At 32.9% G+C, this 26,836-nt stretch overlaps 2 protein-coding genes across 9 annotated transcripts in view; both read left to right on the forward strand.

Moving 5' to 3' along the window:
• Window positions 1–7,894: 7,894 nt before the first annotated feature.
• LOC134722330 (bile salt-activated lipase-like) lies at window positions 7,895–10,292 on the forward strand. Its single transcript, XM_063585943.1, has 3 exons — window positions 7,895–8,499; window positions 9,530–9,607; window positions 10,205–10,292. Exons 1-3 carry the CDS (start codon window positions 7,895–7,897, stop codon window positions 10,290–10,292), a joined length of 771 nt encoding a protein of 256 aa, XP_063442013.1.
• Window positions 10,293–14,251: 3,959 nt separating this feature from the next.
• Window positions 14,252–26,836, forward strand: part of LOC134720832 (protein fantom-like) — a 36,693-nt gene continuing 24,108 nt past the window's right edge. For all 8 annotated transcript variants that reach the window (XM_063583383.1, XM_063583376.1, XM_063583378.1 and 5 more), the window contains exons 1-15: window positions 14,252–14,422; window positions 15,827–15,900; window positions 16,780–16,909; window positions 17,656–17,723; window positions 18,272–18,372; window positions 19,237–19,317; window positions 19,993–20,084; window positions 22,150–22,227; window positions 22,893–22,965; window positions 23,740–23,810; window positions 24,222–24,327; window positions 24,724–24,870; window positions 25,254–25,327; window positions 25,622–25,761; window positions 26,570–26,676. In XM_063583383.1, coding sequence (XP_063439453.1) covers window positions 15,843–15,900; window positions 16,780–16,909; window positions 17,656–17,723; window positions 18,272–18,372; window positions 19,237–19,317; window positions 19,993–20,084; window positions 22,150–22,227; window positions 22,893–22,965; window positions 23,740–23,810; window positions 24,222–24,327; window positions 24,724–24,870; window positions 25,254–25,327; window positions 25,622–25,761; window positions 26,570–26,676 — 1,326 coding nt within the window. In that variant the 5' untranslated portion in view covers window positions 14,252–14,422; window positions 15,827–15,842. The remainder of the gene's footprint in view (window positions 14,423–15,826; window positions 15,901–16,779; window positions 16,910–17,655; window positions 17,724–18,271; window positions 18,373–19,236; window positions 19,318–19,992; window positions 20,085–22,149; window positions 22,228–22,892; window positions 22,966–23,739; window positions 23,811–24,221; window positions 24,328–24,723; window positions 24,871–25,253; window positions 25,328–25,621; window positions 25,762–26,569; window positions 26,677–26,836) is intronic.

The following is a 26,836-nucleotide window of genomic DNA, read 5'->3' on the forward strand; positions in this document are numbered from 1 at the left end:
GGTCAAGTGGTCCTGAGTTGAATGGTGATAGTCCCATGTCTCTACGACTTCCGGTTCTCAAGTTTTGTATTGCATCATATATTTGATGATTAATTGTGACCTTGGTGAACTTTGAAATTGTCCACATTCTTTTTCTATAATGTTGTCCTTCAACTGTAGATCATTTATCATTTAACAGATTTGAGATATCTATTGTCGTTTTAGAGATAATGCAGTTTGAAGTTTTGCGAGCGGAGGCATGTATTTCTGAATCATCAAGAGCTTACCACGAAAAATGTTTTAGAAATTGAAGAGGTTGACATAGTTATGTGTTTGACCAAATACCAAAAACATTCCATGGAAAAAAACACCAAAAAATCAATTTGAAATTTTCATGTTTTGCATTGACTTTGTAAGTTTCATAACTTCTATTTATATAGTTGATATTGCATCATTATTTGCACTTTGTCAAATGGGGTCATCTGATATATCAAATTGAAGGTCTTAATAAACTCTACTTAAAAAATGAAAATTTTAAACCCCCTTTTCATCCCAGGGGGAAGGGTTGGGTCATTTAGTGCAAAGATTCAAATTTCTTAAATGGTAAGGTTGTCGCATATCAAATGAAAGAACATAAAGCGTACATTTCAAATTTCAAATTGACGTCCCCCAAAAATTGGTTGGATGGGGTCATTGAGTGCAAAAAATAAATTTTCTTTTACGATAGGGTTGTTGTATATCAAATGAAAGGTCATGATGTATACATTTGAAATATCCAATTCCCAACCTCCAAAAATTGGTTGGATGAGGTTATTAAGTGCAAAAATCAAACTTTTTAAAACATGGCGTTGTCGCATATCAAATGAAAGCTCATCTACTCTGTGTTGCATATATCATACTTCCGATCTAAAAAATGTAGGCGGATGAGGTCATTAAGTGTAAAAAGCGAAAAGTTACAGAAGGTATGCATGTCGTATATCGAACGAAAGGTCGTACAAAGAACATTACGAAAACATCACTTTTACAGGAAAGACCTTTCAATTGTTTTACAAACAATTGAGATACTAGTTTTTCTAATTAAGGTCTTTCCCCTACGTGAGGAAAGACCTTATTGTTTTTCTAATGTTTTTTTTTCTTTTTCTTTTTCTTTTTTTTCTTCCAACATTTGTTTGACAAGGCCTCATCCCCTTTCTGTTGAAGTTATCAATACCAAATATGGATCATTGATAGACCTCATCATGAACTTTTACCAGATGAACCTTTGTAGGATTTCATCATCCCCTTTAGAAGTTATCTCCCTTTTATTGATTTTTTTCAACATGGCCCCCCTTAAATGTTTTAAAAGATATCATGACCTTATTTGGACAAAAGTTAGATCTCATCATGATGTGTTACCATATGAGGCTGCTAAGGATTTCATCATTCCCTATGAGAGTTACGTCCCCTTGAAGCAATTTCTTTCTTTTACATTTTTCTCAAAAAGTATTCAAGATAGAATCGATTTGATTACGGCAACATGTACAAGACCAAATGGCAATGATAATAAACATATACAATCATTTTGTTGTTAACCCTTATAAGGAGTTATTTCCCTTGAAAAAATATACACAATTTTTGAAAAATTGTATCTCGAGAACCGGAAGTCGTAAAGACTTAGGACCTACACCAATAATCTTAAGTTCATGTGACCTTTAATTTGCACTCAAGGTCAAAGGTCACCAAGTGCAAAAAAAAATTACGCTGCAATTTCAAGCTTGCATATTAAGAAAACTATAAGAGTTTGCTGCATACTTACAGTGTATAAAATGTTCCTCTCGACGAGCTCTACATTTTATACACTGAGCTCAAAAGATTCCGACTGTCTGTTCAAAAGTTACGACGGGATGATTCATAAAAGTATAGTATTGTGTGTATATCTTTTTAAAGGTAACAGATATCAACCTACTATAAACTGCAAAGATGATCAGTAGTTCAAGACCTTCAATTTGAGGTCAATGTCAGGTCATGATGAAATTTCACCTTGACCTTCACATTATAGTTTGACCTTGACCTTGTGACATTTGAAAGGTCAAGTGGTCCTGAGTTGAATGGTGATAGTCCCATGTCTCTACGACTTCCGGTTCTCAAGTTTTGTATTGCATCATATATTTGATGATTAATTGTGACCTTGGTGAACTTTGAAATTGTCCACATTCTTTTTCTATAATGTTGTCCTTCAACTGTAGATCATTTATCATTTAACAGATTTGAGATATCTATTGTCGTTTTAGAGATAATGCAGTTTGAAGTTTTGCGAGCGGAGGCATGTATTTCTGAATCATCAAGAGCTTACCACGAAAAATGTTTACGAAATTGAAGAGGTTGACATAGTTATGTGTTTGACCAAATACCAAAAACATTCCATGGAAAAAAACACCAAAAAATCAATTTGAAATTTTCATGTTTTGCATTGACTTTGTAAGTTTCATAACTTCTATTTATATAGTTGATATTGCATCATTATTTGCACTTTGTCAAATGGGGTCATCTGATATATCAAATTGAAGGTCTTAATAAACTCTACTTAAAAAAATGTAAATTTTAAACCCCCTTTTCATCCCAGGGGGAAGGGTGGGGTCATTTAGTGCAAACATTCAAATTTCTCAGATGGTAAGGTTGTCGCATATCAAATGAAAGAACATAAAGCGTACATTTCAAATTTCAAATTGACGTCCCCCAAAAATTGGTTGGATGGGGTCATTGAGTGCAAAAAATAAATTTTCTTTTACGATAGGGTTGTAATATATCAAATGAAAGGTCATGATGTATACATTTGAAATATCAAATTCCCAACCTCCAAATATTGGTTGGATGAGGTTATTAAGTGCAAAAATCAAACTTTTTAAAACATGGCGTTGTCGCATATCAAATGAAAGCTCATCTACCCTGTGTTACATATATCATACTTCCGATCTAAAAAATGTAGGCGGATGAGGTCATTAGGTGTAAAAAGCGAAAAGTTACAGAAGGTATGCTTGTCGTATATCGAACGAAAGGTCGTACAAAGAACATTACGAAAACATCACTTTTACAGGAAAGACCTTTCAATTGTTTTACAAACAATTGAGATACTAGTGTTTTTTTTTCTTTTTCTTTTTTTTCTTCCAACATTTGTTTGACAAGGCCTCCTCCCCTTTCTGTTGAAGTTATCAAGACCAAATATGGACCATCGATAGACCTCATCATGAACTTTTACAAGATGAACTTTTGTAGGATTTCGTCATCCCCTTTAGAAGTTATCTCCCTTTTATTGATTTTTTTCAACATGGCCCCCCTTAAATGTTTTACAAGATATCATGACCTTATTTGGACAATAGCTAGATCTTATCATGATGTGTTACCATATGAGGCTGCTAAGGATTTCATCATCCCTTTTGAGAGTTATGTTCCCTTGAAGCAATTTCTTTCTTTTACATTTTTCTCAAAAAGTTTTCAAGCTAGAATCGATTTGAAAACAGCAACATGTACAAGAACAGATGGCAATGTTAATGAACATGTACAATCATTTTGTTATTAATCCTTATAAGGAGTTATTCCCCTTGAAAAATTGTACATAATTTTAGAAAAATTGTATTTCGAGAACCAGAAGTCGTAGAGACTTGGGATCTTCACCAATAATCTTTAATTCATGTGACCTTTAATATGCAGTCAAGGTCAAAGGTCACTGAGTGCAAAAAAAATTACGCTGCAAATTTCAAGCTTACATATTAGTTAAACGATAAGACTTTGCTGCATACATACAGCGTATAAAACGTTCCTCTCGAAGAGCTCTACATTTTATATGATTAGTCCAAAAATGGCCGACTGTCTGTTCAAAAGTTACAACGGGATGATTCTTAAAAGTATAGTATTTTGTGTATATCTTTTTAAAGGTAACAGATATCAACCTACTATAAACAGCAAAGATGATCAGTAATTCAAGACCTTCAATTTGAGGTCAATGTCAGGTCATGATGAAATTTCACCTTGACCTTCACAGTATACAATGACCTTGACCTTGTGATATTTGAAAGGTCAAGTGGTCCTGAGTTGAATGGTGGTAGTCCCAAGTCTCTACAACTTCCGGTTCTTGAGTTTTGTATTGCATCATATATTTGATGATTAATTGTGACCTTGATGAACTTTGAAATCGTCCCAATTCTTTTTCTTTAATGTTGTCCTTTAACTGTAGATCATTTATCATTTAACAGATTTGAGATATCTATTGTCGTTTAAGAGATATTGCAGTTTGAAGCTTTGCGACCGGCAGCATTTATTTCTGAATTAACAAGAGCTTACCACTTAAAATATTTTAGAAATTGAAGAGGTTAACATAGTTATATGTTTGACCAAAAACCAGAAACATTCCATGGAAACAAACGCCAAAAATTCAATTTGAAATTTTCAAGTTTTGCATTGACTTTGTAAGTTTCATAACTTCTATTTATATAGTTGATATTGCATCATTATTTACACTTTGTCAAATGGGGTCATCTGATATATCAAATTGAAGGTCTTAATAAACTCTACTTAAAAATGAAAATTTTAAACCCACTTTTCATCTCCGGGGGACGGGTGGGGTCATTTAGTGCAAACATTCAAATTTCTCAGATGGTAAGGTTGTCGCATATCAAATGCAAGAACATAAAGTGTACATTTCAAATTTCAAATTGACGTCTCCCAAAAATGGGTTGGATAGGGTTATTGAGTGCAAGAAATAAATTTTCTTTTAAGATAGGGTTGTTGTATATCAAATGAAAGGTCATGATGTGTACATTTGAAATATCAAATTCCGGACCTCAAAAATGTAGGCGGATGAGGTCATTAAAGTGTTAAAAGCCAAAAGTTTTAGAAGGTATGCTTGTCGTATATCAAACGAAAGGTCGTACAAAGTACATTACGAAAACATCACTTTTACAGGAAAGACCTTTCAATTGTTTAACAAACAATTGAGATACTAGTTTCTTTTCTTTTTTCTTTTTTTTAACTCAGAAAGATTGATATGAAAAGTTTATCAAATGCCCTCGAATATTATCGCATACCTTTCCGTAACTTTATCGCACATGGCAATTCGCCATCACTCGACACATTTCGGAAAATACACCACAATGGTACGTTTTCAGTGAAAAGCATATCAAATAAGTGAACAAAACAAATAATAGGAAACAGGGAAATATTATGTAAAATGCAAAACAAATGATACAAAATATGCATTTCCAAAGTTTCCAGTATGATTGAGCAAGTTACATAAAAATTTGAACTTACAAACCGTGGTAATTATGTTTGGTTGAATTTATTTTATCGTCATAATATCAAAATATATATTATAATTGTGTTTTACCCTCTGTTGATTCTGGGGTTCGTGTTGTTTATTCTTTAGTTTTCTATGTTGTGTCATGTGTACTATTGTTTTTCTGTTTGTCTTTTTCATTTTTAGCCATGGCCTTGTCAGTTTGTTTTAGATTTATGAGTTTGACTGTCCCTTTGGTATCTTTCGTCCCTCTTTTTTTGAGCCATATGATGTATTAAATGATGACCAATAAAAAGACCAATCATCCCCGTTCCCTCAAAGATTGTCATCATTTTTTTTTACAAGGGAAATATTATCATCAAACAATTACTGAGTATGCCTTCTTTAATATCATTAACATAAATAAAATAAAAAGAGGACCAACTATTGAATAATGGGGTTAACCAGCAGGAGTGAGTTAAATCGATGATGTCTGGCCACACTTTGACTATACGATCCACATGGTTATTTTCTGTAAAAGACATTATTTGAAAACAAGGCATTTGTGTCAAACTTTGATAAGGCAATAAATGACTATTCCAATTATGAAAAAGATTGTGTATATATCTTCATGTATAGTGTTAACTAAAATGACTTATGTCGTGAGTAATATAAATAATCGTTTTTTTTTAGAGAACGTGATATTATCGAAGGCATAATATATATATATTACCTTAGCCGTATTTGGTATAAACTTTTTAGAATTTTGGGTCCTCAACGCTCTTCAACTTTATACTTATTTGGCCTTCTTACTTTTTTTATATGAGCGTCACTGGTGAATCTAATTACGTAGACGAAACGTTTGTCTGGCGTATACATCAACTTATAAGCCTCGTACCTTTGATAACTATGTACATAATGTATATCACAAAAACAAATTAAATAAAATTGAGAATGGAAATGGGGAATGTGTCAAAGAGACAACAACTCGACCATATAAAAAAACAATAATAACAGCAGAAGGTCAACAACAGGTCTTCAATGCAGCGAGAAACTCCCGCACCCGGAGGCGTCCTTCAGCTGGCCCCTAAACAAATATATACTAGTTCAGTAATAATGAGCGCCATACTAGTTTCCAAATTGTACACAAGAAACTAAAATTAAAAAAAAATGCAAAAGGCCAGAGGCTCCTGACTTGGGACAGGCGCAAAAATGCGGCGGGGTTAAACATGTTTATGAGATCTCAACCCTCCCCCTATACCTCTAGCCCTGTATATATCCTTAAAATGATTTTCTTAAGGACACTTGATACAGGCAATAGTAGATCAATATGTTGGTATACAGACATTTCTGATCTATGATCGAGTTGTTGTCTCTTTGGCACACACCCCTGTTTCCATTCACAATTCACAAATATCGCCTTTATCTTAATACAAATATTCGATACTTTTCAGAGTGATTGGTATACTCAACAACGAAATGAGAAATTGAACAGTTTGGTGAGTGGCTGACACATGACTTTAGAACGAATTAAATCAAAAATATCTGTCCTCAAACTGATTGTGATTCCAGTATTTGAATTTAGTGATAATAATAAAACCGTTAAACAGTGATTTTTGAGGATCAAAACACCACTTCAACGATGCAGTTCTATTATTAAAAGGACAATTAATTCATGTTTCAAACAACTAAGTTGTATTACGCAAGAATATCAATTTGTATTTTTTTATGGTTTGATTTAACACTATGCAAATGTTATCCTATATACTGTTTTTGCTTCCTATCCTATCGTTACCCAACTGTCTTGACGCAGTAGATTATGTATCTATAGCAACACCATCAGGACAAGTTCAAGGTATTCAAAGAACACTTAATAATACGACTGGTGATACTATATTCGAATTCCTTGGCATACCATATGCTAAACCCCCACTAGGACAACGGAGATTCCAGAACCACAACCTATAGGTAACTGGATACACACGCTCAATGCTACGTCATTCGGTGCCGCGTGCTCTCAAAACGTACCAGAATTCCAGAAGACATCGTTTACATCTGGTATTTCAGAGGACTGTCTATTCCTTAACATCCACATACCAAAATTGATCAGTAAAACGAAACTATACTCCGTTATGATATGGATTCATGGCGGTGGATTTGAAGTTGGCTATGGAAATGAGGACGATGTTACAGGTTTTGCCATGACAGGAAATGTTATCGTCGTTACTCTTAATTATAGATTGGGTGTGTTTGGATTTTTCGCAATGGACCATCCGGCCGATAGAGGAAATTTTGGTTTATGGGATCAAAAACTAGCAATACAATGGGTGCACGATAATATTGAAGCTTTCGGTGGCAATCCAAATTCCGTTACCATTTTCGGAGAATCGGCAGGTGCAATGAGTACATCGCTGCAGTCCTTGATTTCTTCGAACAAAGGCTTGTTTCAGAGAGTAATATGTCAGAGTGGTGTTCATAGCAAAATTCTAATGCGTAAACCGGAGGCTGTCAGGGAATATGCGACAGGTCTAGCAAATAGAACTGGCTGTTCAATTGATGATGAATATTCGTTCGTTGATTGTTTGAGAAATTTATCAGTCCAAGATCTATTAAGGTATACAGATTTTTATGCCACTGCTCAACTCGATAAAGTACACTAACGGTTACATGTCCGACAATTACCCAGTAGTGGACGGTGAATTGTTTCCTGTAAATCCAATACTTTCTCTAGAGGACCCTACTTCTGCCGTAGCTATATTCTTTCGTTCTCTGGACATGATTGCTGGCACAACGTCCAACGAAGGCTCGATATTAGTCGTTACTTTATTTCCACAAATTCAGGAGCGATTTAATTTTTCACTGACTGAAGGTATACCACACAGAGTGGCTTATGAAGAAGTTATAGCCGAATGTGTCAAAACATATCTTAAACAAAATGAGGAAGTAAAACGTCAGTTGTGTGACTTTTACTTTGTAGCAAACTCTCCAAAAGAACAAAGCCTTCTTGCTACACATCTATATGCAGATATCATGTTTGTTTACCCAACAATAATGATGTTGGAATTGCATTCTATGTATGGAGCGACGACATATCATTATCAATTTTCCATGCCAAGTCCAGAACCGTGGGTTGGACCTTTCCCGTCTTGGTTCAATGGTAGTGGCCATGGAGACGAACTAATTTACATGTTCAGACCTGAAGCTGTATCCACCGACGGTATGAAACTGTCAAGAAATATCATCCAGTATTGGACATCATTTGCAAGAACCGGGTATATAAAATATATTCTTATAAGTTCCCTTTTTTCTTTTAAAGTTTCTCCGAAAAGGCTAGAATTTCTTCTGCAAAATCCAGAAAAGATCGACAGCTGAGCTTGAGAATTTGTGTCTAAAGCATATTGTCCTCCATTTTATATCTGTTTTGCAAGCCGTTTGCATATGTGTGTTTCTAGCTTCATTTGTTAATGGTGCATGAGTTGTCATAACTTTCCTGGTATCACAAATAGGATAGTATGGAGAGAGATTAAAGTATCAGAATAAATTTACTCGTTGTATTTAGCAATACATTTCGGACTTTTGGGTCATTAGTGCTCATTAACTTTAGTTTTTTTTCTCTCACTTTTTTAATCGAGCATAACGGTACCTGATGAGTCTTACATAGCAGGCAAAACGCGTTTCAAACGTACACAGTTAAAACCTGGTATCTTTGATGAGTGTTTTTTTTTTTGGCATTGAAAATATGTAGTTATAATCGATTTCCATGTGTATCAGCTTTTGTTTTATGTATCAATTGTCAGACTTCTGAGAAACCCCGACACTAAAGCTTTCATATGATATGATGAATGGAGTGATGGTTATTTGACGCCCAGCGGCAAGTTAAGAGTATATTTAAGAAGAGAAAATGATAATGAAATATGAATATCAACATTACTGTTTACGACACTCGGAGTCGGTCTATCTATTAATGTGCTAGTTCACAAGGTAGCAGTCCACAGAAGGCATATATATCCAATTACATAATTCTGAGTCCAAGCCCAACTGTGATCTTATTACTCATTGCTGTGTTTAAGCCGAAAAGCAATAAATACCTATGTTGACGTCTTTGATATGACCTGACCGGAATTCAAACCTACGATCTCCCACAATCGAGGCGAACACGCTTTGGAATCCACTAAACCACCGAGGCAGTCCAGATGATATGAATACTGACTGTTACGCCACATGGTTAAATTGCAGCATGTGTATTAATTTTCATGAAAGTAAAAGACTTTTTTTTTAACACATTTACATTTTTTCTTGTAGGTCACCAAAAGAATACAAGGATTCTGTAGCATGGATTCCATTCGATGTAAAAGAGAGAGAATATCTAGATTTAAGGATGTTCGCTGCTCAGTTTCAAAATAAATAACTTTTCATAAAACTAGTATGTATTGATAGGGAATAAATTAAGGAATCAAAATAGCAAAAAAAATATAGGGGTACATGCGCTTGTTTTCGAGATATTAGCCATTGGAATTTTAGCGGGAAAATGTTCTCTCTTGATTTTTCATAGCTTTATCATTGACCAGTTCAAGTGCTCAAATACTATTAAAAAATAAATAAAATTTTATAAGACTTTCACAAATGACTTATTATTATACATGTAAAAGATTTATAAAAAGAAAAATGGGGGTCCATGGGGATTTTTTTTAAGGCATTAAAATGGATAAAACCAGAGGATTCCGAAAATCTGACTAAAAATACAAATCATGACAAGCAGCTGAAATATTGATGAAAGCTTTCATGAAGCCAGACACAGTCAAACTATGGTCTAAAGTGTATCCATTGATCGACATCGGACAAACAACTGCGTCGACAACTATTACGTCACGTCCAACTAATACGCAACTTCCTGTTTGCATATCCAATGATGATATCTCTTCTGTGGATACTAAAAATGAACATTGTACATTATTCTATGCATACTTTTCTTTAAAGTTATGTTCCTGATTTGCAGTTACGGGTTAACAATGTTCTATTATCTTCGCACAAAGTGATAGGTTACCTATTTCTAGGGAGATCGTGAAGAACACTTTACCATTTTGAAAACGGATGTTGACTAATTTTGTTGGTATAATATTTCCGGAGACAAGGGCGGATACCCATGACCGAAATCCGAATGTAATACACCTATGATTGGTGTAAATAGTGGATTAAATATATGAAAAGGAAATGATGAAAACTGGGATTTCAATTTTCATGTGTTCATATATGATTTTACACTTTTTTGCCGTTTAAATCATTTGATGGGAGACGACCTCTTTGAAAGAAAAAAATGACTGATATATCTCATAATAAACCTTTACCTTTGCTGTTGTGTGGCATAAAGTTTAAGCATCCAAGAATGTCTTAAATGCAACTTTCCAGCGTGGAATGCCAAATCCAACGTCAAATAATGGCCGCCATTACGTGTTGACAACGTCGACTAGTGAACCGTATCACTGAGCGCCGAAATCCTTACTCAGGCGCTTCCGGTTGTCCTACTGATTGTTTTAAATTCATTTCAATAACTTGATATAAAAAAACGAAATTTTGTGTATTATATACGTCACTGTGAAAGGAATAAAATTATGTTAGTTTTAAAGGGTTTTACTGTTTATTCTTGTAAACAACCGATCGCGTTCGAACAAATAGTCAATGCATGTTAAGATGACCAAAAAAAACCACAAAGATCGAAAACCGATTAATTCAATTGATTTGCTGAGACATGCATAATTCAATAATTGATTATAAAAAAAAATGGCATTGTCATGGAAATGACTAAAACACGGCGAAGGCAGACAGCCGTCTACCGTGATAACACAATACAGAAAACTAAAGACTGAGCAACAAGAACACCACCAAATAACGTGGGTGATCTCCATTACTCAGTACTCCAGTCGTCTACTTACTTCCAATCAAGTACTTCAGCCACCTTCTTACTCCACGCAACTAAATCTGTCACCACCTAGTACTACGGGCACCTACGGCCACTTTCGAACCAGCACCATTTCACTCAAGAACCCGGCAAAAAAAATACAACTTTGATTGATAGTTAGTCATGAACAATTCGGTATACTCACGATCAATCTTAGTTGTAAATTTCTTCGTGAATCTACTCCAGTGCTTCAAGAATCTACGCATTCACGGATCAGTACACAAGGAACCTACTTATTTCCGACCAAATACTCCTTACACCTAATCACGACCCAGTACTCCGTAAGTCCGGTCACTTTTTTTAACCTCACCTGGCCCAAAGGGTCAAGTGAGCTTTTCTCATCACTTGACGTCCGGGGTCCGGCGTCGTCCGTCGTCATCGTCGTCCGTCGTTGTTAACTTTTACAAAAATCTTCTCCTCTGAAACAACTTGGCCAAGGGTTAAACTTGGCCACAGTCATCATTCGGGTATCTAGTTTAAAAATGTGTCCGGTGACCCGCCAAGCGAACCAATATGGCCACCATGGCTAAAAATAGAACATAGGGGTGAAATGTATATGTTGGCTTATAACTCTGAAATCAAAGCATTTAGAGCAAATCTGACGGGGTAAAATTGTTAATCATGTCAAGATCTATCTGCCTTGATATTTTCAGACAAATCGGGCAATTGATTGTTGGGTTGCTGCCCCTGAATTGGTTATTTTAATGAAAATTTTCCGTTTTCGGTTATTATCTTGAATATTATTATAGATAGAGATAAACTTTTAACAGCAATAATGTTCAGCAAAGTAAGATCTACAAATAAGTCACATGACCAAAAAACTCCCTTAAGGAGTTATTGCCAAAATATTTTCCTCTGTAACTAAAAGGCCAAGTTTATTACAGATAGAGAAAATTGTAAGTAGCAAGAATGATCAGTAAAGTATGATCTACAAACACATCACCAAAACACAATTTTGTCATGAATCCATCTGTTTCCGTTGTTTAATATGCACATAAACCAAGGTGAGCGACACAGGCTCTTAAGAGCCTCTAGTTTCATGACTCAGTACTCCAGGCACCTACTCACTTCTCGTCCGATACTTTATGTACTTGCTTACTCATGAACCAGTACCGTAAGTTGGAAAAAACAGTCCCCTGATTCGACACATTGGAGTCTGTCAATGAAATGTTAAATAAGATTTGCCATTTATAATTTTAGTTGAAAGAGAAAGGGGTAGGGCCAATCACGCAAAGGGTCTAAATATTATAGAGTCTTTATCACGAACTTATCCCAATTTGTATCAATAGTTGGACATATTTTCATAAAATCCAAATGTAATTCTAGCGGTTCATCTTTTCATATAAAGTTGCAAGTTTTACATATTTTGTCAAAAGTTTAGCCTTATTCGTCGCAACTGGTCGATTTCCACTGCATGAAATATTCAAAGGGAAAAATATATACATGTATCTATTAAAGCTAATTACCGTAAGAAACATCCTCGAATTTGTACCTGAATAACATGACGGGTGTCAGAATTGGAGCAGAATCTGCTTAGCCTATAAAAAAAACGGTGCTCTCTCTCAGAGTCGTGTTGTTCAGTCTGACCTTTCATAGTTTTGTTTGTGGTGTTTTGTGTACTGGTTTGACTGTTTAGGGTTATTTTTCTACGGCAAATTACATACATTTTTTTTCTTTTAAAAGATAACAGTTTATTTAATTAATTTCTCAACGTCACACTAAGGGCTATGATCAAAAGAACTCTAGAAATGAGATTAACTATATCCTTTACAAAAAGACGAAACTATTTATAACTTTATCTTACGTCACCTTCTTTTTCTTGAGCTTTAGCAATGCGATTTAATTCAATTTTATTTAGTTATTAGTTTATTTCTCTAAGTTTACTTTACTTTATATTATTTTTCCAACATACAATTTTTCATCATTATACAAGTACATCCTTTATAAATATAATTCAACATGCAGACACTTTATACGTTCATGTATTTCACATCTAATTTTGTATGGTAATATTCTTTACAAAGCACAAAAATGTCGGCATACACCTCAAAAAAGCTAACAAAACTTTTGAACAGACTTATCAAGAAGGATATAGCTACGATATTGTTGTCAGGTCATTGCATATTTTGGCTTTTATATTGTTTCACTGCATCGGAAATAAACACATTTATTCTAAAACCGGTTCAGGCCCGTAGCCAGGATTATTTGGACTCACGAACTCGAATTTAACAATCAACAACCACAACAGTCACAATTCGAACAGAACGTTGACTATAACAGTTCTTAAATGTTTTCAAGGGGGGTTCGTCCGAACCCCCAACCCCTGGCTACAAGTTTTCCGGTTGTTGGCATGCTACGGGCTATGTTCTTCTCATATATTTCAGTGATGATGGTATAATACTAAACCCCTAACGGGAGCGATATTTTTTTGTACTTGGTATTTATATGATGATGACATAATTTTTCAATCAGTTTAATTGAGGTCTGAAGCTGGCATGTCACTAACTGCTAGTAGTTCTTTGTTAATTTATGTATCATTGTCATTTTTTTAGTTTCTTTTGTTACCTACTCTGACATCGGACTCGGACTTCTCTCAGTGAACTGAGTTTTATTGTATGTATTCAGCTGAGACTACCATAACACTATCTATAACACATAGTGTTATAGTAGTCTCAGGTAATCAGGGACTTTCTATACTAAGAAAACTATAGAAAGTCCCTGATGTATTGTTGTGCGTTTGTTTTTTCTACATTGGTTAGAGTTATAGGGGGTTGAGATTGAAGACCCGTTGTTAGCCTTCGGCTGTTGTCCGCTTTACGGTCGGTTTGTTGTCTCTTTGACACATTCCCATCATCAATTCTCAATTTTATTGTACACAAAACATATAAAAAATTATGTCAGTTAGGTACGAAGTAAGTTAGGTTTAATCTCAATCATATTAATTTTTCAATGATCTGTCGAATATTTTTTCACCACCGATGGCTGTACACAGTGTCCTTTTTTGTTTTTTCTATGAAAAGGTTGTCCATATCAAGTTAATGAACACTATATGATATCCCGAAAAAATTCGAATGAACACTTTACTTTAACTACATGGCTTTTCCGGTCTGTTGCGCATGTCTGCGGAATGTTTGGGTTTTTAGAAAAAAGGCAAACCACCCAAAGTTGATTTTCTTATTCTACAAATAATTCTTGAGGCTTAAATGCCGAGGATTTATCTTTGAAGATTTAACCTAACAGTATGTTTAACTTAAGCATTGAAAACTGTCTTAATATGCCACACTCACATTAGAAACCATTTGTTTACATTGGACACCATCTTTTTCTCTTTTTTATCACGTTTTATACTGATTGAAAATAAATTATAGATGACATGAGCAGTTCTCTCCTTTAAATGAGGTTTTAGGTAACAAGACTGCCTGACGTAAATTGAAGTGAATTTTGTGTTATATATTTAATATTCATTTAAATACTATGTCTATGCAGATAACATGTTACAACATGTAAAGTTCTGACAATTAAACTGATGGCAAGCTAATTATAAGCTGGTACCATAGAGTATAAGCTTTTATCCCTTTTTTTCACATCTGCCAAGTCATAAAATTTATTCATAATTTGAGGCTGTCATAACCTTTGAAAGGGGACAAAATCTATATATGAATTAATTTTAACTTCAAAATTAGTCCAAATAATTATGACGTCTGGCAAGGCTATTTTAATTTTTTTCTGGGACGCCTTCCTACAAAAAAAATAAAATAGCCGTCCCAGACGTCATAATTATTTGGACTACTTCAAAATCTGTTAACCATACTCCATAATGATAAGATAAATTTTATTTTCCAAATTAGGTCCCTAGGGGGGCATATACACATAACATATATGATTGATATAAGATACAGTATTTTACATAACATTGTAATATAAACTATTGAAATAGTCATACAGGTATTATTTGATAAATAAAAAAGTATTTGAGAGTTGCTACTCCAGAGATGTGGCAAACCCCATTTATTTATTTATTTTTTTTCTCACTTGATTTTATAATATTTTGCTGAAAATGTATAAATATAAAATATAAAATAAATGATTGTTTAACTGCAACAGACAACAAGGGACGATGCTCTAGGATTGTGATCTTAAAAGCTCTAACAATCCTCCTCGTATCTGATGCAGAAAAACAAACACAAATGAAAAAAGTTTATGTATATTCACAGCAAATAACATATACTGCAGTAAACAGGTATTGAGAATAGTGTAGGTTTCCCTACTGCAACAGACACCAAGGGGCGGTACTCAAGGAGCAGTGGTATTTACACAGTCCTCCTCGTGTCTGAAGCAGACAAGAAGGCCACATAATTAACAATTTTTCGAAATAAATTTACATGCAGTAGTGAGAATAGACTTATCTTCTGTGTTCATAAGCCATATCAGTTTATCTCTTGCGTTAAGAGTTAAAAAGTTGGGGCAACTTTTAGTTATCTCTTGAAACACTCTTAATAATGAAGGGGACTGCCCTCCGACTGGGACTGGGAGAGGGAATTTTGTAAAACTTTGCACACCTCAAATTGAATTCTGCCTAATATTATGATTTATCCTTTCTTTGTGTGTCTTACATTATTTGATATGTTGTATGTATTTTTCAGTCCCTGGTAGAGCATCATGGGAGATGTAGATATGATTCCCGTCAGAGATCCAGGTGGAGGAAGGCATGATGCAGGTAATATTCAGTTTCAGGTCCGTTTGCGCCCAATTCATTTTCGCACCTCCAAATTCGCACCCAATTTAAAATCAAATTCCAGTTGAATAATTTATTATGAGAAAATCAAGATTGTTGTTTGTAATTGATTTGATGTAAATACTGGATGTATTTAGCTTGGTATGAGTAAAACATTGAAGATGTTAAATGAGAAAAACACAAAAGATTTTAACAGCTTGGCCATTTTGAATTGAAACAATGAAACATCAAGTTATAGCAATACACTAACCAAAACATGCTTAAAATTTATTCATCACAAAAAATATGATGTCAGAGTCTCACTTTATTTTGAAACAATGAAATAAAAGTTAGCAATACACAAACCAAAACAAGAATAAGATATATTCAACACAAAAAACAACGTGGTCTCACTTTAATTTCAGACAATGACAACAAATATACTTATATGAATACACTTGCCAATACTTGATTACAAAGTTATTAAACACAAAAGCAATAAAAATTTGGCGCGAAAGTGAATCGGGGCAAACGTAATCGGGTGCGTACGTGAATGGGCGCGAACGGACCCGTATTCGTAATATTCAATGTATTTTGTTAAAAACAAAAATTTTCTTTTTCTCATCTCTTTTGTGTATAAAGACACACCACACATGCATTTGGAGGAGACTACATGTATATATATTTGTAAGTACAATGAATATTATCCAATTTGGAAAAAGTTTTGATTTTGAGAAATTTTGACAAAAATTTTGTTTATCAACCTAGGTTTAAATTGCATATATTTCATTCATGTAGTTTCAAATAAAAAGGTCATGTAATGATGTAAAATATATTGTTATTGTCAGAATTACAAGTTTACACTCTATTAATTAATTAAAGGAGCAGAACAGCAAAGAAGAATGGTTGCAAAATGGGACCGGGATACCCTGGAAGACAAATATCTTCGTATTTATGAAGAAAACTTGATATTGAAGAAACATGCACGTAAACAGGAAGACAAAATTAAAAAGTAAGATACATTGTTCAATTTAGTTCTAAGTTAGAAATAATTAGTGCAACTGCTTCAGAATGGCTGAACATAATTGTAAACAAAATATAAGTGTTCTCCTAAGGTCCTTTTATCATCCTTATTTTAATATGATTCTATAGTTTTAAGAAATAAGACGCTTTGTAGAATTTTTTGGTATCAAGAAAACATCTAGGGAGAACACTGCTATTCTCCAACATGATGTAGTTTTACACCTTCTAAATATGTGTTACATTTCTTTATTAGAATTATTTTTGGGGGGTTATCATAGGCATGATATGGATTTTGTCATCTGCACACTACAGTCATGACACTATATCTCCTTATTCCCACATCAAAGTTTAAAAGAAAATCTTAGGATCATCACCATTGTGCACCTTTTTATCGTCAGAATTAATTTTAGGTGTGACATGCCAAATTATAGATGTTGCCATTATTTTAGTTGGAGGTATTCACTATTAATACAACTTCTAAATAATAATATGTATCATGTATATATAAAATTACATTGTATCAGAATCTTTACCATATAATACTTTTATGCACCTTCAATTTTTCTTTATCCTAATTATTTTAAGAAATTCCATTTGAAAATAATGGACTTTGCTTGAATCTAAAGTTTAGTAAGCTTTGCTGAAAGTTTCTTTTGTTATCTATTGTCTTTCAATTTTCTTCCACATTATGGTCTTGCTCTACATGCAATTATGAACTTCATTTGTCTCCTTCAGAATGGCCACTAAATTGCTACGATTGGTCAATGACAAGAAGAAGGATATAGACAGGGAGCATGTTGGAGGTAAACATTCATGTTTTTTTTTAAATCCTGGAGTTTCTTGATACTTGACTGTTCCTGGAAATATATTATCATTTTCAATTTATTGATTTGAGATTCCACTTTAAAAGGGGTTGTAAATTTGTTAGATTTATATTCATAATTTTGGTCAAATAATGAGATAAGAAGAATGTAACATTTTTAATAGTAATTTCATTTTTAAAAAACCAAGAACAGCAGCTTTTCAACTGACAATAAAATTGGAGCTTACAGAAAAGAGAATATAAATGAGCCAAATAAAAGAATAGAGAAAAAGATGCAAAAGAAAAGAAAAAGGATGATGCATTTGTAATTGGCATTTAAAAAAAAAATGAAGACCCCATCAAAGCCTCATACTCAAGATATTGAAAGCAACATGCATGTTGGTACATGTGCTTTGATATACGGTTTTGTAGCATATAAAAGTAACCATATGATATTGATATAATTTTTAAAGATATTAAACTGTTTTATTTATCTTCCTGTATGTTTGAAATATATTACATTAAGTTATCTTATTGTTTCAACTTCAGGTAAAACATCAGGAATGAATATAGAAGTAGCAGAAAAGATGGAAGAATTCAAAGAAAGAATCATGAAATTAGAAAAACAGAATCATCAACTGAATGAAAAAGTAGGAATTAAAGTCATATGAAACCTCGAATTAAAAAAAATATGCATATATTTATGTACATATACTTTTTTCTGAGAAAAATTCTTTAATTTGTCCACATTTAGAAGAAGTTTACTTATTTTTAATTGATTGCTGCCAGGAAGCAATTCTCCGACATACTTACGGTTTGCATAATGACCTAAGCGTGACCCTCCTCATAAAAAATCCGGTGATAGCAATACGCATCAATCTGTCATTAGAATAAATAATTACCTGATTGTATATGTTAAACACATGCTTAATACCCATGCTTTTTGTTGATTATTTACTATAAAGCGACAATCGGTAAACTTTAGCTTCAAAACACGGCATTTAATGAGTAGCCATATTTGTTAAATTATAACAGAGAGAGAAAAAATTGACGATTATATGATATATTTGCGTATAAAATGATAAAATTGTGCACAGAGGACTAAGTTTTTGATATATACATGCATTGGTTCAAGAATTGGATAAACATTATTTTTCACCCGTCACTCGTTTCTTCTGACTTTTAAGTAATATAATCATAAAAAGTAGTATATACTCTAAGGAGACTATGGAAGCAGTTATGTTTACTCCTGTTTCAATTATTGATCTTGTAATATTTAACAATTGAACCTGTAATGATTTTAAAAAATATTGTGTTTTTGTAAAAACCAAGTTGGACATAAAACAATAAAAAACAACTATATTAGTTTCTTTATAGCTACATGTATCTGTTTAAAAATTGTGTAGATGTTAACTGTGCATATTATATTTATGGCACTTATGAGATGTTTCATTGTCTTTTTTTTCTCTGACAAGATAAAAGCAACTGATTATGACATTTTCTTTCCTTTCCAGTTAATGTTGGCAAAACAACAATTATCAGCAGCCAGTAAGAGACCTTCACATTATACACATGTAGGATCTAGAATCAATACAGTAAGTCGTCAACATATAATTCATATTCTATACTCTTCATGTGTGTTACTACACCTAATTAGCATAAAGAACTTGGTGTGTAAATGTGTTACTCCAGAGGTGAATTTAGGGGTGCCAGGGGGGCATTGGTTGCTTATATAGGAAATCACTGAAGCGTGACTGGAGCGGGCCCCCTCTTAGGTCAGTCAGTGGGCCCCCACTTATGAAAATTTCTGGATCCGCCACTGTACTCTGTCACTAGTGTCAAATAATAATTTTGAATATTTTAATTTAAGATGAAAAAACAGTCATGAATTCAAAGAGTAAATATTGTAACATACTTAAGAACAGACCCTGAATAGTTAAAAACACTGTATTTCAACAGAATAGCTCCAATGTAGCTTTGACTTGTTAAAGCCATATTATTTATGTGTTTCAACAGATTTTTTTATGGCAAATACCAAAACATACAATTAATAGTGCCCGATGATTTATAGCCTAAATAAGATGTGATTGTAATTGCCTGTAATTGTGTATATATTTACAAGCAAAACAATTTAATATTAATGAGAGGATATTTTTCAAATTTTCAGCACACTTTTATACATTTTATCATAAATCTGAAAAAAATGTTATAATCAATAAAAGGATAGACAAAGAGATTGTATTTTATAATTTATTTCCATCTAATTTAAGGGTATAGCTAAGACACAGCATGCACCACCAGAAGACACAAGAATTGCCAAGAACAGAAGAGTTATTGGTCCTTATGAAACTGCCCCTCACAGGTATGTATTCATAAAAGGTGGTTGGAACCATAACATCAGGGTTTCCGCTGGCGGTCGCCATTTTTTCGCAATTTGCGAAAAAATAATAATTGTGGCGATAAAAATTCGTCATTTGCGAAAGAATTTGGCGAAAGAAATATATAGAACGATTTATTTTCCTCCATCTTGTTTATTTACTTTTTTCGAGTTTCTCGGACTGTACCCGATCAGACAATACTCGGAATTCACCTTGACCTCATTAAGGTTTGGACAGAAAATCAATAATCAGCTGATTGCATTGTATAGCTATCGACAACAAAGGACTATATTAATAAAGGTGTTGATTGAATTGTTTGACAAAATGATATGGTTAAATGGCTTCTGTTAAATGTCACATACAGAATTTATTTACCACTTTGCGACGCACGTGTTTGAAGCAAACTTTTGACGTCTCTTCCGCTTTTAAAGATAGTTTAGAAAAGAAAGCTGTTGTTGTGACGAAAAATGTCCAAAAGCAAGAAAAATCTCGGATTTAAAACTTTAATTATCCTTTGACCTAAATATCGGTAATTGATTAGGAAGACGTTTTTAAATCGTTTGAGTGACACACGTGTTTCTAGCCTAGTTTTACGTCTCAACTTTTTCATTTACGATGGTCAAGAAAAAAAAACTGTCGTTATGAAGAAATCTATTCAAAAGGTTGGCTCGAATGAGAGTAGCCCTTCAATGTAATGACTACACATAGACGAGGGATCAATTTCATGTGTTTTGTTGTAAACAAAACTTCTTAATACAAAAGGAAACATCAGTATTTTTCTTTAAAAGAAATTTTCCCTACGAATTATACTGGTATTATATAATCAAAACATGTCCATTAATTTTGTTATATTCCAGGACGTATATCTTCTTTATTATTAAAAGTATAGTGGCCCAATCAATTAGAAAAGTTGTTTAAAATACAATGAATAGTTTTCCCTTTTAAATTAAAAAAATCTGTTGTTTTAAAGTAAATTTTTAGTGTTTATTCATTAACATGTAAACTCTAAAATAAGTTTGAGAGCATAATCATAGACACAATGGGGAAAATCATCTTATTTAAGGGAAAGGGGAGGGGGGGGGAGAAAAAATGTAAAATTTAAACGAAAAATATAGTTATATTATTTGGCGAAAAAAATAATAAAGTGGCGAAAAATAAATTGTTTTGGCGAAAGAGGTGGCGAAATAAATAATAGACCCAGGGGAAACCCTGCATAACATACATGTAATTTAAATAAGATCACAGGTATCTTTATTTTATATTTTAATTAAAGACAATGCTGACTCATTTTCTGCCTCAAAGCTTTTAAATCTCTGTTATTTGAGCTGCATAGGATATAAATCAACCTTATGCAAATACATGTATACATGTACGTGTATAAGATTTTGGACATTTAAATGGCAAGTAAAAGATGATTTTTGGTCAGTTTTGTAGGTAGATATAGGAAGATGTGGTTTGAGTGCCAATGAGACAACTCTCCATCCAAATAACAATTTAAAAAAAAGTAAACCATTATAGGTCAATGTACGGCCTTCAACATGGAGCCTTGGCTCACACTCAACAACAAGCTATAAAGGACCCCAAAACTACTAGTGTAAAACCTTTCAAACGGGAAAACCAACGATCTAATCTATATAAAAAAAAACGAGAAACATGTATAAATTACAAAAACAAATGACAACTACTGTACATCAGATTCCTCACTAAGGACATGTGCAAACATTTGCAGCGGGATTGAACGTTTTAATGGTACCAAACCTTCTCCCTTTTTCCAAAACAATAGCATAACATCACAACATAAAAAACACACTATAAAATATCAATTGGCAGGCTTTTAACTCAATTCTTATATCAACTCATTTTTAATCAGTTACAGACTTTACATAAAGATTTACCAACCTGAAATAAGTTAACAGAGGTATTGATATTAATTTACATAAGATCAATTTCTGACAGATGATGCTCATTTGGTTAAAAAGTTAAAAATTCAATTGATAAACAATTACAATTATAATATCAAGTTTCACCATTGCTTGTATCCTTTTGCAGGAAGACTGTTTCTAGTCCCACATTCCAGAAATATGGACATAATCAGTTGGATAACCTCAGACTAGATAACCGTCAGAAGTAAGAACTAATCAAAATGGCGTTATTGCTATCATATTTAAATGAACTTGTTACTGAGTAACTTGATTGTAACTGTAATACCAAATACTTAATTTTGATTCAATATTCAAATCTCACTCCACATCACATTTATAACCTCTCAACATTGTTCAATAATTTTCCAATGATTTATTTGAGCAAGATTCAAATGCATCTAATTGAACAAACCATGATTGGTCCACACTTCTACTACATGCTAATTTCAATATCATCTGATTTTACAGAATATTAATTTAATGCAAAATGTCTTTATTCTCAATAAAAACAAAAAAGTAGCAACAACAAAAAAATATATGGATTTAACATATTGTATTTTAATTTTGATATTTCAATGTACATGTAACAAAACTTGACAGAAATCTTCATCCCATATTCAGTTGTTCATATCCAAGTTTTGTGATAACTAATTATTTTTTTGTCTACATTTATGAATTTACATTTTTTTGTCTGACACAAGCTGTGCTTTTAAATTTTATTATAGATTACATTTGAATTGAACAATAATTGGTAAACTGCATCAAACAAGGAGTATGGCTTTTGATTTTATACCTACAAATGTTAAAGCATGCTAACTGGATTAGACATGAAACGCATTTAAAAAGGGATAATCCATTATTCTATTTTAGAGATGATATCATAGCTCAACTACAAGAACAGAATGAAATATGTGAACAAGAATTGGAGGAATTCAAACAGCGGGTTGGTTTAATTACATACATCATTGTTAATGTCTGTTGGAAACAGCGATTCAGATAATTTGTATATGTACGATGAGAAAAGTACATTTTATTGAATGCATATTAATTGTAAAAGATAATCTCCTGGTTAGAAACCTTTTGAGTGGAAAATCTCAGCTTCTGTATTAAGGAATGATTATATGTTTAGTCTGATATTATTATTATAAGCTGTACTGTATTGGAGATTTCAAATTTAACCCACCGATAATAGAATTGAAGAATATTCACAGAAAAAATGCTTGAGAAAGGCAGACTTCAAATGCATCAATAAGGTCTGGACATTCAATTTCTATAGGAACTTTTATACAATATAAGAAAGACAACAACAAAACCAGTGCAAAATGTAATTACGTGTATTGCAATGCTATATAATTAGTGAAAAGTCACCTGATGATTTCTCTTGACAGGGACAAAACAGTTTTTATCATTTGTACTAATAAGTCATTCAAAATAACTTTTTCTTGAGAATTTATAATAAGAATAGAAATGAGAACATTTATAATTACTTTTACACTTTCATTGTTTCATTACCAGGATAGAAAGTGGTTTTTAAAGAAATGTCCACCCCAAATTTTATCGACCTGTATTTGCTGGTATTTACAACTGGCATGGTCAATACTAGTATTGATCGCTTTTTTGCCAACCTTGGTGAAATGTACAGAAATTTGCTTCTTGTGAGAATGATTATATTAAAAATAAAGAATTGTTTTATAATCATTTAATGCCTTTCTTTCAGATGAAGTTACAAGAGGCAGGCTATGAAGAGGATCTTGTCAAGATTAAACAACAAATAACAGCAGAGCATAGGTAATAAAAAAGTTTTAACATAAATTTTATTAGGAATACACTGAATATGGATTGAAAGGGGAGATAATTAAAATGATAAAGCCAAATTTGTAAAATTGCATATAAATAACATATTCATTGTTATGTACTTATAAAAAAAGAAGATGTAAGATGTGTGAAGATTGCCAATAAGACAACTCTCCACTATGACCAAAATGACACAGAAATTAACAATATAGGTCACTGTACTGCCTTCAACAATGAACTTGCCTTTTTTTAAATAAATTTTATTAATGCAGTCCATGATTTGTTCAACAAGATTACAATATTTAGTAAAATCAATCATTTTAGTAAAGTGATATAAGTAGCCTCAAAAAATCAGCATCAATTATTTCTACAGTATAACTAATATTTTAAATGATTTAATTCCAGATTCACAGTTCAGGAGAATATAGATATGATTAAGGTGCAGAGAGAAGTTAAAGAAAAGTCTACTAGGTTGATGGAACTGAATGAAAAATATGCTCTCCTGGAATCAGTAAGTATATTGATTAAATTTTTATGCCCCGCTGAAGCGGAGGGGGGTTAAAGATTTTCCTTTGTCTACATCAATCTGTGCATCTCTAAATTGGTTTTTGTTCTCCAACTTGAGTTTGCCTCAACCGAATATTATGAAACTTTTACACAATGCTTATTACCACAGGACACAGCTCAAGTATGAATTTGGTTGCATCACTTTTACTTTTCTTGACTTCTTTTATAAAGTTATATCCAAGCGGGGGCATTATATGTGTCCCATGTACATTTATCTCATTTATTTTTTTGTACTTTTGTGAATGATCAAAGCAGGTGACTTCCAGATGTATACTCTTTTAAAGTTTGATGACCTTGAAATGATCACAGCTTGATTAATTAAATATTTTTTTTTTAACAGAACATGTCAACAGTAAAACATGGCCATGACAGCATGTTAATGGAGATGGAAAGATTAAACATGCAGCTGAAGGAAGAACAAAATAGAGTATTGACCTTACAGAATGAACTGAAGTTTGGTACAGCTAATAACCGAAAACTAATAGAGGTACTAATGTTACATAATGAGGAAATTCATGTACAGCTAAAAAAATTCAAATGTTGAATGCCTAATGTCAAATAGCAACAGTTTAGTAACTTTACTCAGCTAATGAAGAGAGACAATCAAGTGAAGTATTTATCTTGGATAATAAACATGCTTGGAATAAATGACAACTGATATAAAGTGCCATGGATCACACTTGCATCACAACATGATATGAATGTTTGGTGATATATTAATTGAAGATTGATCATAAAATCTGATTTAAAAAAATGTAATTTATCTAGCAACCCATTACAACTGCTTAATATCAAAGGATTTATTTAGTGATTTAGGCGCCTTTCTTTAACTGAGACTGATTTCATTTTTTCATAATTTTACACTTGTAGCTTCAAGAACAGACTTCATGCTTAGAAAAGGAGAACCAGATATTAAAGGAAGCTAATGAGAAATTTGTGAACAGGTAAGGTAGTTACTGTTTTTAACAATTTTGTAATCATGTGATCTTTTGTTAATTTGAATAAAACTTATTATGTTATGAGGCACAAATAAAAATATACAAACTTAAATGCATAAGAAACAATAAAGAAGATTTTCATTGTTTATTTATTTATTTACTCTGAAACACCAAGCCACAGAAAATTCCAAATAAGTGGTCATTGGAAATTACATTGATTTTAGGAGAAATATTTTTAAAAATGCATTCATTTTTAAGAGTTATTGTAATGTGCAAATTATCAATGTATTGATTTTACAGTGCTTTTGATTTGGAGAGAGAAAGAGAATGGAGACAGAGAGAAAATGCATTAAAAGTACAGATAGCTCAACTAGAGGCCACACTAAAGGCTGATCTGGGAGAAAAGGGTGGCATCCTAGATAAACTTGCCAGAGAATCGGGTAAGATAATAATAGAGGCCACTTTGAGAATGACCAACTAAAGAATGATATCTTAAATATGTTTTCCAATATATATAGCTTATATAACTTTTTGTCTAAAAATGGGGGGCATGAGGAAGTTTCTACTTTTTATGCCCCACCTACGATAGTAGAGGGGCACTATGTTTTCTGGTCTGTGCGTCCGTTCGTCCGTCCGTCCGTCTGTCTGATCATTCATTCTTCTGTTACACTTCAAGTTAAAGTTTTTGGTCAAGGTAGTTTTTGATGAAGTTGAAGTCCAATCAACTTGAAACTTAGTATACATGTTCCCTTTGATAAGATCATTCTAATTTTAATGCCAAATTAGAGAATTTATTCCAATTTCACGGTCCAGTAAACATAGAAATGATAGTGCGAGTGGGGCATCCGTGTACTGTGGACACATTCTTGTTATGAAAATAATATTGTAGTGATAGACCATATAATTTGAAAAATTAATTTTCTATACAGTAAAATGTAGTAACATCATTAAGTCAGAAAAGTCTGCATCCCATTGATGCAGCATCAAATTAACAACCCTGTAGGAAAAATTGAATGCCTTCCCAGGGTACTACCACTTAAACATATATAGTTTCCCAGGGTAGTAATTGTTTGAAATGAAAATAATGTTATACTGTCAATAAGATAATTGTCCAACAAAGACTTCACTGTATGGCCTTCAACAATGAACAAAGCCCATACTGTATAGTCAGCTATAAAAGGCTCAGTTATTATTGAGCTTATTTTTGACATGGAACAGTTGACAACCATTATTTATTCACCTTTACAGATCAGTTTGAGAAGTTACAACAAGATTACAGGTCCATGCAGGTAGAACATTACCAGTTAAAAGAGGAATATGATGATCTCAAGGAGAAGATGAGATTCTTTACTAAGGTAGGCTTTTTAACATTTACTGAACAAAAGTAATGTAAATTTTATATAAGCTTTTTCTTGTATTTTATTATAAATTTAAAGTAATTTTAAAGTTAGCAAAAATGCACCCCTCATGAAGATTACCCATTTACAGTATTAGAAATGCATGTCTGTTACCCCA

This window comes from Mytilus trossulus, chromosome 6 (genome assembly GCF_036588685.1).
Source record: "Mytilus trossulus isolate FHL-02 chromosome 6, PNRI_Mtr1.1.1.hap1, whole genome shotgun sequence".
Lineage (NCBI taxonomy): Eukaryota > Metazoa > Mollusca > Bivalvia > Mytilida > Mytilidae > Mytilus > Mytilus trossulus.

Coding starts and splice junctions, on each gene's coding strand:
- LOC134722330 (XM_063585943.1), top strand. CDS start 7,895: ATGTCCGACAATTACCCAGTAGTGGACGGTGAATTGTTTCCTGTAAAT. Junction 8,500..9,529: donor ACATCATTTGCAAGAACCGG/GTATATAAAATA, acceptor TTTTTCTTGTAG/GTCACCAAAAGAATACAAGG. Junction 9,608..10,204: donor GAATATCTAGATTTAAGGAT/GTTCGCTGCTCA, acceptor TTTTCTTTAAAG/TTATGTTCCTGATTTGCAGT.